General features: G+C 34.5%; 2 protein-coding genes across 2 annotated transcripts; both read right to left on the bottom strand.

Moving 5' to 3' along the window:
• Nucleotides 1-5,306: 5,306 nt before the first annotated feature.
• Nucleotides 5,307-6,713, bottom strand: LOC128201807 (ecdysone oxidase-like). The gene has a single exon (XM_052899843.1). It carries the CDS (start codon nucleotides 6,675-6,677, stop codon nucleotides 5,307-5,309), a length of 1,371 nt encoding a protein of 456 aa, XP_052755803.1. The 5' UTR covers nucleotides 6,678-6,713.
• Nucleotides 6,714-9,660: 2,947 nt separating this feature from the next.
• Nucleotides 9,661-12,625, bottom strand: LOC113518679 (ecdysone oxidase-like). The gene is made up of 3 exons (XM_026903644.2): nucleotides 12,508-12,625; nucleotides 11,674-11,807; nucleotides 9,661-11,203 (listed from the first exon to the last, which is right to left on the bottom strand). Exons 1-3 carry the CDS (start codon nucleotides 12,623-12,625, stop codon nucleotides 9,710-9,712), a joined length of 1,746 nt encoding a protein of 581 aa, XP_026759445.2. The 3' UTR covers nucleotides 9,661-9,709.
• Nucleotides 12,626-14,056: the final 1,431 nt, after the last annotated feature.

Genomic DNA, 14,056 nt, shown 5'->3' with positions numbered 1-14,056 from the left:
AGTTTCACAGGATGGCCATAGATTTATTTAAAATATAGAATTAATTAAGTTAAAATATAGAATTTTATTTATATTATTGTTATATATACGGGTAAACGCAGTGTAGGACGACCCCCCCCCCCCTAGATGGAGTGCCGACCTGAAATGCGTTTTTTTTGTAATGGGTGATAATGGAATGGTAACCCCACCCGCGCTATCGGTATACACCGGCGGGGCATTCCACTATCATCTATTAAAAAAAATCGAATGATTGACCGTTGAGATGAAACTGAGGGTGGGATATGGCGTGAATTTACAGGGTACACAGGAATAACACGTGAGTCCTCAGGAATGGCAACGCATGGGAGGTTACATGGGCGAAACAGTATACTCTGTTATGTCCATGGTACTGCTCATGTCTATAGGCGACGGTTACCACTTTCCATCAGGTGGGCTTGTAATTTTTAATCGTCCTGACTGGCATTTGAACGGTTTAATTTTTTATTTTTATGACAACCGTGAAACACTGTAAATGCATATAGCTTTATAAAATAGAAATAAAGGTTGTGTTCCACAGGAAAATTTACTTCAATTGAGACAAAATTTTCTTTTAAAAACTAAACTGACTGATTGTTGTATAGATAAAGAAAGAAAAAATCAGATAGAAAAAGAATTATCCAAATCGGTTTACAACTGACGGAGTTCTGAGGTAACAAGCATAGAAAAAAAAACCGAATTGAGAACCTCCTTTTTTTGAGTCGGTTGAAAATAGTGCACTCTTGCTTTATATGATACGGTGTGAATTTTAAAATATTTCGTTTTTCTTTCTGCATTCATATTATAGTTTTTTCAGTTTCAGTTTCCCGTGGGTGTCGTAAGAGGCGACTAAGGGAACTCTGTGGTCGAGGCATGGGCAGTAGCGTCCTACTTAATACATCGTCAAAAATAGCGGCCTGTCCCGGCTTCCCACGGGTGGACATTTTTACATTTTAAAAAGAGGCCATTAAGGCTGCACACGCGACGGAAGCTTAAAAATGAAGTAACTTATCCCGTTTTCCCAACATTTCCCTTCACTGCTCTGCTCCTATTGATCTTAGCGTGATGAAAAGTACAAACTATAACCTGCCCAGGAGTATGAGGAATAATAATTGTACCAAGTTTCGTTAAAATCCGTCGAGTAGTTTTTGTTTCTATAACGATCATACAGACAGACAGACAGACAGACAAAAATTTTACTGATTGCATTTTTGGCATCAGTATTGATCACTAATCACCCCCTGATAGTTATTTTGGTAATATATTTCATGTACAGAATTGACCTCTCTACAGATTTATTATAAGTATAGATTGTACACAAAATATAATGTTAACCACAATTCATTTTAAACATAATACACAACAGGCGAGCTTATCTTTACTAATATAATATAATAATTTAATAAAGATTAACTGCAATTGTCAATACGTCTGCCAAGCGTGGCAACTTTTTTTTTTATACAACTTAGAATGGCAAACAAGCTGACGGTCCACCTGATGGAAAGTGGTAATCGTCGCCTATAGACATGAGCAGTACCATGGACATAACAAAGTATACTGTTTCGCCCATGATACCCCCTATGTGTTGCCATTCCTGAGGATTCAGGTGTTATTTCTCTGTACCCAGTAAATTAACGCTATATCCCACCCTTCAAACCGAAACACAGCCATGCAAACACAACTGCTTCACGGTAGAAACACGAATGGGACAGAGGTGCCCAAGCAATCGACTTTTGTACAAAGTCTCCCTCTGATAAAGCATGTATTGCATCATTGTTTGCAAGGTGCTTGATATTTTCCATCAATCATTGCAATGTTACATTGAGGCTGCCAATTTGTTACTTTAAATTTATAGCCGTCATTCCTTTAATGTATATAATATCGAATGTTGTGCAGAGCAGTTGTTGGAGTGCAAATTTAATGCCGTTCTATGTAATATTTATTTTATTAATGTATTAATTTGTAATCTGTTGCCTTGCTATAAATAAATAAATGAATAAATAAATGAATAAATAAATATCGTCATCATCATTAACGTTAACTGTCTATTGCTAAACATAGGCCTCTTTCATAAAAGGAGTTTTGCTAGTAGTTGCCACGTTTGGCAATATTTATAAATTTGCTAATATTATAGAGGTGGCAGTTTGTGAAGGTTGTAAAAATTGCAAGGTATAAAGTAAAATAATTGATTTGGTCCCAAAACAAATAAATACTGATTTCGAATCGCAACATAATTAGGTAATTTGATTTAAAAACTAAACTGCTGAATCGATTCTGATAAAATTTCTATGGAACCAATCTGGAAATATATGTAAAAATTCTTTCTTTATCTGAAGTAAAGAAAGAATTTTTCCAATCGGTTTAGAACGGATTATGGGGTAAGAAACATAAAAAAATATACCACCGAAAATATAAAACCTTCTTTTTTTAGAAGTAATTTGAAAATAATAAATTTAAAAACATACTTTCATCTATCCAAAAGATATTTGTGTAAATAAATAAATTGACCAAAAAGGAAATAGTACTAAAGGCGAACTTAATAAACGCAGTACTTTATTATTAGAAGATATTAGCAGTCAATAATATATGCCTATAGGGGGGAAAGGGATTGTTAGTAATGGAGACTGAGAATCCCATTGCTAGCAATATACCCAACCAGGTCGACCTCCTCGCGGTTCCCCCTGGAAACTATCATGGTTAATTCCTGACGAATTCATCATGATGGGCTAACTGGCCTGTTTTCATTCTCATCTATCACCCTTCACTGGTGCTCCGCCAGCGTATTCCGTTAGCGCAGGTGGGGTTACCATACCAGTTTCACCCATAAAAAAAAATGCCTATACATAATAGATAATGTATATTATCGATCTACATACATGTGGCATGGGCTATATTATATATAAAAAAAAAAAATGGAGATCTACTAAGAAATAGAGATCTAGGCATGCATGTTCCGGGGCAGGTGGCATCAATAAAAATATATAACAGATTGCCAGAAACACTAAAAAATGAAGAAAGTGACAATATTTTTGCAAGAAGTCTCAAAAAGTTATTAATGACTAAATGCTACTATACTATTGATGCATACTTGAATGACAAGCAGAATTTATCTTGTAATTTATAAATAAATAACTAATTATGAATTGATAATGATTTAAGACATAGCTAAAACTGACATTGCTGCAATTATTAAATTATTATTAAATTATTTATTAATTAATTTTACAATATGAATATAAATAATTATTAACTACAGAATATATTAAATAACTATATAATACTAATAACAATTACGATATGAATAGAAAAACTCCAATACTTAAATAATGAATAATAATAATAGTAAGAAAATACATACCTATCGTGATACAATTTCAATGACTGGATAATATTGTAACAGATCCTTAGACTATTTCTAAAGTAAAAAAAGTGTTGTCCTCCTCTCTCCTACTTGCTGTGCCCAACAGGGTCCATAATTGAAATGTTATCAGTAGATAACATTTCAATTATGGATATGGATAATTAGTAAATTATATTATGGAATGCAATAGGAAATAAATAATTAAATAAATAAAAGAACAATCACTTTTTCTGACAGTCACTCGCATTTTTATTATTTGCATTCCATTTGCGCTGCACGCGTTGCTAATCACGCGGTGTTGCCAGCTTGCAAACTTCTAAAACAGAAATATTTCCATCGCTTCGCTCCAATAAATATTCGACTGTATTGCTAGCTTCTCGATCCCAACAATATTTGGTTATACAGTAGAATTTCCATTTTTTTTTTTATATCACCGAGGTAAACAAGCATGCGGCCTACCTGACCGGTTACCGTAGCCTATGAACGCCTGCAACACCAAGGGTATTACGCGCGCGTTGCCGACCCTGAAAAAACACATGCTCTAGTTTCTTGGGAAAACCTCGGCATGGAGCTCATTCCATAACCTGAGAGTTCGAGGGAGAAAACACCTCTGCACCGCGTTGTACGCGACCATTTAGGCTGTAAGGTATGAGGGTGAACTCCCTGTCGATGACGAGCCGTACGATAGTAGAAAGTTGTCGTGGACATTATATTGAATAATTCCTCTGAGCACAATCCGTTGTACAAACGGTAGAACTCGCAGAAACAAAATCTCTCCTAAGACTTAAGGGTTCGATACCGTTTGTAAGCTTGGGATCATCGATAATTCTCATAGCTCGTCGTTGCATTGAGTCGAAGGGTTTCAAGCTGGTATCTAGATGCTCCCGCCTATAAGTGACAGCAATATTCCATGTGGGGCCAGATTTGCGATTTGTAGAGCATTAATCGTTGATCCGGCGTGAAGTAATGCTTCGCTTTATTAAGCACACCGAGTTTTTTTGGATGCCAGTTTCACCTTATCTCGATTATCCGAAACAAATAAAACCAGGGGTATTCCGTAAAATTAAAAAAAAGAATAATCGATTTCAAAGTCATATCAAACAATATGTAATTTCTTAGATAATACGATATAAAAAATTACGAGCGATAAAGATAATGCATTACGTAATACCTATTTACTCAATTAATGCTCCTTTCCACTCATGGTTTGCTGAAAGAGAATTCTTACAGAGTTAAGCTCGCCTGTTGTATATCCTTATTTAAAATAAATTATAACAATGTTAAGGGCAAAAGAGGAAGAGGAAGACCGAGGATTAACTACATGGGACAGATAAAGGAAACACTAGGCGTCATGTCGTATAGGGAGATAAAGGATATGGCCTGGGATAGAGCTGGCTGGAGGAAGATGCATGAATTAGTTGCACCGACAAGAGGTAACTCTTAAATGAAAATGAATGAATTTTTATAAAGTACAAGTAATCACAACGGATTGTGCTCAGAGGAATTATTCAATATGATGCCTACGGCCACTTTTTATCATCGTACGGCTCGCCATCGACAGGGAGTTCACCCTCATACCTTACAGCCTAAATGGTCGCGTACAACGCGGTTTCAGAGATGCTTTCTCCCACGAACACTCAGGTTATGGAATGAGCTCCCTGCCGAGGTTTTCCCGAGAGACTACAGCATGGGGTTCTTCAAAAGGGGGGTAAAGAGGTTTCTTCAGGGTCGGCAACGCGCGCGTAATACCTCTGGTATTGCAGGCGTTCATAGGCTACGGTAACCGCTTACCATCAGGTGGGCCGTATGCTTGTTTGCCACCACAGTTGTATAAAAAAAAAATTTGTAATGTATAAGTAAAAAAATAAATAGTTTTTCAAATATTTTTATATTAAATTACTTATTAATTTTATATAAAATTACAAAAAGTTTAATGAGAATATGAATTTTCTGCCTTTATAAAATCTGCAGCTTTTTCAGCGACCATTATTATAGGTACATTAGTGTTACCACTAGTCATGTTAGGAATCACGCTACCGTCCACCACCCTCAATCTCTGCACATCAAACACCTTGAGTCTCCCATCCACGACGGATCCCATGGCGCATGTTCCTATGTAGTGATTCATTGGCATAGCCATGCACAGAGCGTAACATCTCCAGAACTCTTCGCTGTCTGGTTCGTTCGATATACAATCTGGTGGAATCAAAAATGTTGCATTTACGCCTTGAAAGTAACTCGTCATCATTACTCGATTAACGTGTTCGATATATAAAGCAAGGTTCTCCAAATCAGCAGCATCAGAAAAATAACCAGTGAAAATTTCCGGATGAACAGAAGGATTGATGCTTCGCAACAAGATCCGACCCCGTGACTTTGGATGGAGTACAACTGTCTGTGATATCATAACCTCTCTTCCTTTTGCCTGTTTGTAAAAGGTATTACAAATTTCTTTTTTGAAACTATTTGTAAATGCACAGTTTTCTAATAGGTAATCGCTGTCCACTATAAGATTAACTGATTGGTAGTCTGGATATACTTGTAAGTTACTCATTGTAGCGAAACCCATAACAGTTGGTTGGGGATATTTATGGGGGTTTTTAGATTGTTCAGGAATCTTTTCCAATGCATAAGTCGATATACCACTTATATGATTTTGCAAATTTTCTCCTACAGGCAAATCTGCGATTACATTAATATTTAAATCCTCTAAATGTTTTTTAGGACCGATGCCCGACAACATGAGCAACTGTGGAGAATTTATGGCTCCAGCTGACACTATGATCTCCTTGTTTGCACTTATTGTTATTTTTTCCTTATTTTCTTTGATCGCTTCAATACTAACAGCAGAATTATATTCATCGAAATTGATTTTAGTGACCAGAGTATGTTTCAAAACATATAAATTAGATCTATTTTCAATAGGCGAGAGGAACGTTTTGGCTGTGCTTTGTCGATAACCATTAGCCATCGTTAGTAAAGGCTCAGTGAAACCAAGTGTATAATTTCCATTTGTATCTAAAACGACATTATACCCGAGCTCACTAAAAGCTTGTAAATATTTATTTGTTCTTTTCTCATACTGTTTTGTTACTCCTAAGTAGCCTTCGCTACTATGAAATGCTGCATTTGGTGTATTCCAAATATTTGGATCTTGGAGTCTTTCACTTTTGATAAAATATGGTAGAACATTGTTATAACTCCAGGTATCGTCATTAGTTATGCTTGCCCAATTGTCATAATCGTAGGGATTTCCTCGAACATAATACATGTAGTTCATGCTACTGCAACCTCCCAGCATTTTCCCTCTTGGTATATTAGTAACGGGAGGTGTGTGATATTGTTGTGAATATCTGTCGTATACCGACGTATAATTCCAATCTTCTGCTGATTGTTTCATATATGACATCAAACCAGGCAACTGAAATAAAGTGTTTTTATTATTACGTGTTTTTGTTAATAAGTGAAATAGTATACTTTATTATATCCATGATACTGTTCATGAGTACAGTCGAAGGTCAAGTATAGATCACTCTCCATCAGGTGGGTCGTGAGCTTGTTTATCACTCTAAGTTGTATAATAAATATTTAATAAAAGAAACTTAAAATAAGTTGTGTAAGACCAAGAACAGATGAACCAAGTTATAAACTTACATCTGATTCTAGAGGAGGATCACCGCCAGCTTCTACCAGCAAGACTCTCGACATAGGATCCTCTGTGAGCCTGTTCGCGATCACACAACCAGTAGATCCTGCACCCACTACTATGTAGTCGAATACGTCACCATCTGGAACGAAGCTATATTCTAAATATTCCGTATTTAAAATTAACACCGGTAAGGTGAGAGCTTAACTTACATGCCGAGGGTTCCGTATAAAAAATGAAATAAAATGATCTTATGTGCAAATGAGTTCATGAAATAACGAAAATATTTTTTATTCAAGTAAACTTAATTATCCCATTAAATATATAAATTTGAAAAAGGAAGCCAACTCCATATGCGTGGTTGTTGACTTCATTGGCAAAAGAATTAAGATATAAATGGGTGCCAATTACTTAGTCAATCCTGTAGTTCAGTTAAAGTTATTACATCATCCTAGTTTGGATTAGCACTTGGACGGTAATGGTCAGCGGTCAACACTTACCATGGACTATGGCCTGTTCTGGATACATGTACGACGTCAGCTGCAGAGTAGTGGCCAATACTTGCAAAGCGCTTTGCGTCCATTTTATACTAGCTATTTTTGACGTACTGTTCATGATGGCTACTCGGATAGGAATGTTAATTCACAATGTATATAAATTATAAGTAAAAATATTTAAAATGTGTCGAAGCATTTATAGGGAGTGCATTAATAAAGTTTACTACTTAACACTGCATAGACGCGGTTCGATTATATACTAAAGTTATTTTTTTAAGTCGTCCTTTATTGTTCACAGAATGATCCAAGCAAGCTCCCCATTGTTTTCTCATTGTGATCATTTCTTGTAATTATTTATATTTATAATAAGTTTACTGTTGTAATCTTTTGGAGGAAACAATAAAGAGTATCTATCTATCTATCTTTTGCATTGCGACTACTCAATAATTTTACGAGCTGGTATCCAAAATTAGATGGAGTTTTGTCCGATGCCAATGGAATATTCATGGTTAGCTAGTAAAAATATATTATTTTATTTCTATTACTGTCATATACATATTATTACTTGTATCGCTTTGTATTGTTTCATATTCGTTTAATTAATATTGCTTGTATTTTTTATTTCTATTGAAGTATTTATTTTTGTACTCTTACTTTCCTGGGTGAGCATACTGGGAACCTGTAAAGGTCATCTAATTGATTCAATATGTCATCCCCATAAAACAGCAGCTTTTAATGGTAGCTTCCGATATCAAGCCACAAAATGTTGGAAAAAATATACCACCTTCCATGAGACTGATCCGCACTAAGTCTAGTTTCAAAATTAATTTAAAAAAAATTCTTAATTGAGAGGCAAAAGATAGATAATCCACCATGTTACCTATATGCTCCAATTGTCTGCTAGAAAGACTGTCATATTTGTCTCTTTACTGTATAGATAATCTGGTAGTATTATTTTATTGTTACCCTATTCTCTTTGGCCGCAACAGAATATCAGTGCTTTGCTCTTTTGAGGGCGAAGCGAAATAAACTGAGTTGTGACCATTTTGTATTGTTATGGAACGCGCATAAAAGAAAAAATTGTACTTGGCTTTATGTACTTTTTTTTAACCATTTATGTTATTTATGTAAATCTGTATATGCTATAATTTGTGTGGTGTAAGTAATGCAAATAAATTATCTATCTATCAATGAATAAATAAATAATTAGCAGTAAATTATTTATCTCTATTCAACCGGCTTCAAAAAGAAAGGGCTTCTCAATTCAGCTGTAGTTTTTTTTAAATTTATTACCCCATAACTACGTCAGTTGTAAACCGATTTGGAAAATTTTGGAAAATTTGAAAAAAAAAAACTAATACAGATTGATCTCATACACAGTTTATCAAAATCGATTTAGTAAGTCTGAAGTTAAATAAAGTAGTCAATCAATATTCAAGTACGGTACACATATGTACTTGTAACTTTATATTGCCACGACTGGCATTTGAACGGTTTAATTTTTATTACAATCGTGAAATATTAAATATATAATTAGCTTCATAAAATAAAAATAATTAAAGATTGTGTACCGTAAAAAATTGACGTCAAATGTGGCAATAATTTCTATGGAACTAATCTGTAAGTATATCGTTTCAGATAAAAAAAAAATTTCCAAATCGGTTTTTACAACTGACGGAGTTATGAGGTAACAAATATATAAAACAAAATACAACCGAAATGAAAACCTCCTTTGTTTCGAAGTAAGTTGAAACTAGCGAATTGTTGCTTTTTAACAAGCTACATATATTAATTTTAGAATTTTTCTGCGTTCATATTTCAATTTCTTCAGCAGAGTATTAGTAGATTTCATTTCGTTAAGCGATACTGTGTTTATTGTGATAGGCAAAGAAATTTTGAATTCGTCTCGATTTTGGTAAACAATGGATCATGTTAAAAATTTTCAAAATTGCCTTTACACGTAGACAGTATTGTTGAAATTGCAGATTTGTATGTTTGAAGTTTAAAAAAATCATTAAATAAAGATTGTCTCTAAAGTAATGTAACAAATACAATACTTGCTAAAAGTAATTAAAATTTGTCATAAAAATAATGAATTAGAAGATTTAAATGTAAGATGTTTTAGAAACGGCGAATTAATACAATATTTCATAGTTTTTATTACTTTTAAAATCCGTTTACGATACAAATTTAGTTAGAAAACATGTTTTCTGATTTTATGAAATCAGCAGCTTTTTCACTCATCATAATAATGGGAGCATTAATGTTGCCACTGGTTATAGCAGGCATTACGCTACCATCTACTACTCTCAACCTCTTCACTCCGAACACCCTTAGTCTCGCGTCGACAACGGATCCCATTGAGCAGGTTCCTACGTAATGATAAATTGACGTTGCCAAGCACAGAGCGTGACATTTCCAATAATCCTTGCTACCTAGTTTATACGATAAACAATCTTTTAAACTAAAAAATGTTGCATTCACCTCCTTGAAGTAATTCGTAGACATCACTCGATAAACATCTTCAATATATGCAGCAAGATTATTTAAATCTACAGCTTTGGAAAGATGGCGCGTATAAATTTGTGGATATTCATAAGGGTTTATGCTTCGTAACAAAATACGACCACGAGATTTTGGACGAAGCAGTATTGTCTGCGAAATCATAATCTCTCTACCTTTTGCTAGTTTATGAAAATTGTTACAAATATCGTTTTTGAAGGAACAAGTAAATGCGCAAAATTGTAAAAGACCATCTACATCTGTGATAATATTGAACGTTTGGTAGTCTGGATTTAGTTGTGATTTATTCAAAGCAACTTGGCCAACAACAGTTGGCAATGGAGTGTGAGGATTTTTGGGTGCTTGCGAATTGTTCACTCTTTCTGTTGCATAAACTGAGATACTAGTTATATGGTCTTGCAAATTTTCTCCCACAGGTAAATCTGAAATAACGTTAATACTTAAATCCTCTAAATGTTTTCTGGGACCGATACCCGACAACATAAGTAATTGTGCAGAATTTATAGTTCCAGCTGATACTATGATTTCTTTCTTCGCTATTATTGTCACATTTTCATTATTTTCTTTGATCGCATCAATACTAACAGCATTGTTGTGTTCATCAAAATTTATTTTAGTGACCAGAGTGTTTTTCAAAACATATAAATTGCGTCTATTCTTAATAGGTGAGAGAAACGCAGTAGCCGTGCTTTGCCGAGTGCCATTAGCTACGGTTAACATAGGCTCAGTAAAGCCAAGAGTAAAATTTCCATTTGAATCGAAAACAATTTTAAATCCAAGCTCACTAAAAGCCTTAAGATATTTATTTGTTACGTTAGCATATTGTCTCGTGACCCCTAAGTAACCATCTTTTCCATGAAAGCATGCAGTTGGTGTATTCCAAATATTTGGATCTTGAAGTTTTTCACTTTTGATAAAATATGGAAGAACATTTTTATAATTCCAGGTATCATCGTTAATTATATTTGCCCAGTTGTCATAATCGTAGGGATTCGCTCGAACATAATACATATTATTATTGCTACTGCAACCTCCCAGCATTTTCCCTCTTGTTATTTCATCAACGGGTGGTGTGTGACATTGTTGTGAATATTCGTCGTATACTGAAGTATAATTCCAGTCGTCTCGTGTATGTTTCAAATATGGCAGTAATCCAGGAAGCTGAAATATTTTTATGTTTTTTTTAGTAAGGTATTTTTAACTAAAAAATTATGTAGGTACATTATTAAAAAATATTGTCAAATTATCCGACCATTTGTTTTTACCAACGTTTTAAATACACTATCTGGACATAATGCGATAAAAAACTGCAAGTAAATAGTACCTGCATACCTGCTTTTTTATTGCCGACGTTTCGACATGGACGTTTTTAGGCTGTTCCATCGTTATGCACGACCTCAAACATGACTTATTGGATGATAATTTTAATGAAGTCCCAAGCATGAAGCAAGAGACAATCCTTGTTAAAATATATAAACTTGATAATTGAGAAGTTTATGTTAAGCTTCGATATTGGGACTCTGGACTTCAGTCAAACGTTGCTCGATCGATTTGTCTATATATTTGTCAGGGTATTTGAGCCAAAAAAAATAATTTACTGAAATGAGAGAGTAAGCAATAGAGTCACTCACGCTTGATTCTAGAGGAGGATCACCGCCAGCTTCTACCAGCAAGACTCTCGACGTAGGATCCTCTGTGAGCCTGTTCGCGATCACACAACCAGCAGATCCTGCACCCACTACTATGTAGTCGAATACGTCACCATCTGGAGTAAAGGCCCAATTCTATATGTCTCTTTACAAATTTTATTAATATTATAAATGCAAAAGTTTTTAATGATGGATGGAGGGATATTTGTTACTATTTTACGTAAAAACTACGTAATATTCTTTTACGTAATAATTTGAACAAAATTTTATATACGGTTTGTTTATATCTTAGTATATGCAAGCCATGGGATAGAACTAGTTAACGTTAAAAAAATTACATACTAATCTTGTCATTACTGTCATTTACAATAATCACGGTTAGTTCTTGGTAAATTTGTTACAATAAGTAAATTGATTTTACTTCATTCTGACTATCATTCCTTAGATATATCCCGTGAACGTAATAGTGTAGGTTATTTCTTCTACATATATAAAAAAAAATTGAAAGGTAAATATGTAAATTAAAATTTATTCAAATTAAAGTAATCAAATTAAAGGCTAGATAAATTTTTATCTATTGAGAAGAGCCCGCAAGAGACTTAACAGTTTAACTACGTTAACAGAGATTTAAAAGAAAACTGTTAAGTTTGCAAGGAAAAACAGCAGCTTCAATTGTTGCAAAATTAAAATAGGGCAAACACGAAAATAAACCCTATTAATTGAAACATAAAATTCAGTTCCGACAACTATGTGATTGCCACAAAAGTTACTGATGAATTGAGGATCACCTTTGTTTTGTAAGTTGCCAAAACTCACCATAAACCAAAGCCTGTTCCGGATACAGATAGGATGTTAGATGTAAGGTGGCAGTCAATACTTGCAAAGCGTTTTGAGTCAATTTTATATTAGCTATTGTTGCTGATGTAGCGTCCATGTTGGATAATTGGTTAATAGTGAATGCTACTTCCTAATATAAATTAGGATTAGGTTCAATGTTTTTCAATGATGTCTTATTAATTAAGTTTCCAAGTTGTTAGAGTGAGACCTTGAGATAAAATTTAATTTTTGAATTTTATCTATTTAGTATTCTAAAACCTAAAATGTTCTTTTACACCATTTGCCTCGAATCTGAGGTGCCAAAACTTTTTCTAATTCTTACTAATGTTATAAATGTGAAAGCGAGTTTTTTGTTTGTTTGTTTATCTCTTAGTGTCTTAATGACTGAACCGATTACTATGATAAGTACTATATGCGATAAAGAAGGACAAAGAGTATTTTTTATCTCGGTCAGTGAAACATTTTTTTTTGGTGGATGAAAATGGAATGGTGACCCCGCCTGCGCTAACGGGATACGCTGGCGGAGCACCAGTGAAGGGTGATAGATGAGAATGAAAACAGGCGAGTTAGCCTATCATGATGAATTCATCAGGAATTAACCATGATAGTTTCCAGGAGGAACTACGAGGAGCACGACCTGGTTGGGCATAAAAGTATTAGTTTGGTATGGGCACCTGAATATCCCTAACAGGCAAGACTTATAATGGGTGATTTAACTGGACTTATGCCCGTAAAACATAGTATATGCTTTACTGGCATAAGTGTATAGTAATACAAGATGGGTCTGTCTTCGAACACACTGTGCAGATTGTGTGGTAAGAAATCGGATTCCATGGAACACTTAACGTGCAACTAAGTATGCGTTTTTTAGGTTGAAAATGGCATGGTAACCCTGCCTGCGCTATCGGTATACCACGGCGGGGTACCAGTGAGAGGTGATAGGTGAGGATGAAAAGGTAGGTCAGTTAGCCCATCGTGACATATTTAATGATAAATTAGTCACGATAGTATCCAGGGGGAACCGCGTGTAGGTCGATCTGATAGGGTATTTTGATAGCAATGGGAGCTAACCTCCCCATTACTAACAATCCTTTCCCCCGCTTATTTAGTTAGCGGACTTTAAATATTTTAAAATGCGGGATATTATAAGCGCTACACATAGGATCGATAAAATGATGGTATAAGGCAGGGGAAGCACAAACGATCTCGATGCCTAATCCCTATTAGCTGAATACGCGAAAAAAAGATAAGATACCGATGAGTGAACGCATTTCGGATACGCAGACGAAGTTGTTGGTCAAAGCTAACTAATTTATAAGTGATATCCATAATGATGATGATGATGATGATGATGATGACGATGATGAAACATAAAACATACAATTGAATTGAGAACATCCTATTTTTTTTTAAATTATGTTTTATTATCCTGTACATGCGGTGAACGCGTCGAGTTTATCAATTTAAATTATTCAATATTTAAAAATATGTTAATGCGTGTTTAAAATTTGTGAATATTTTAACATAA

Source organism: Galleria mellonella, unplaced genomic scaffold, assembly GCF_026898425.1.
Source record: "Galleria mellonella isolate WM207_F2 unplaced genomic scaffold, CSIRO_AGI_GalMel_v1 utg63, whole genome shotgun sequence".
Classification (NCBI taxonomy): Eukaryota; Metazoa; Arthropoda; class Insecta; order Lepidoptera; family Pyralidae; genus Galleria; species Galleria mellonella.
The sequence above is the reverse complement of the archived record's forward strand: the minus strand, read 5'-3'. Positions and strand labels throughout refer to the sequence as shown.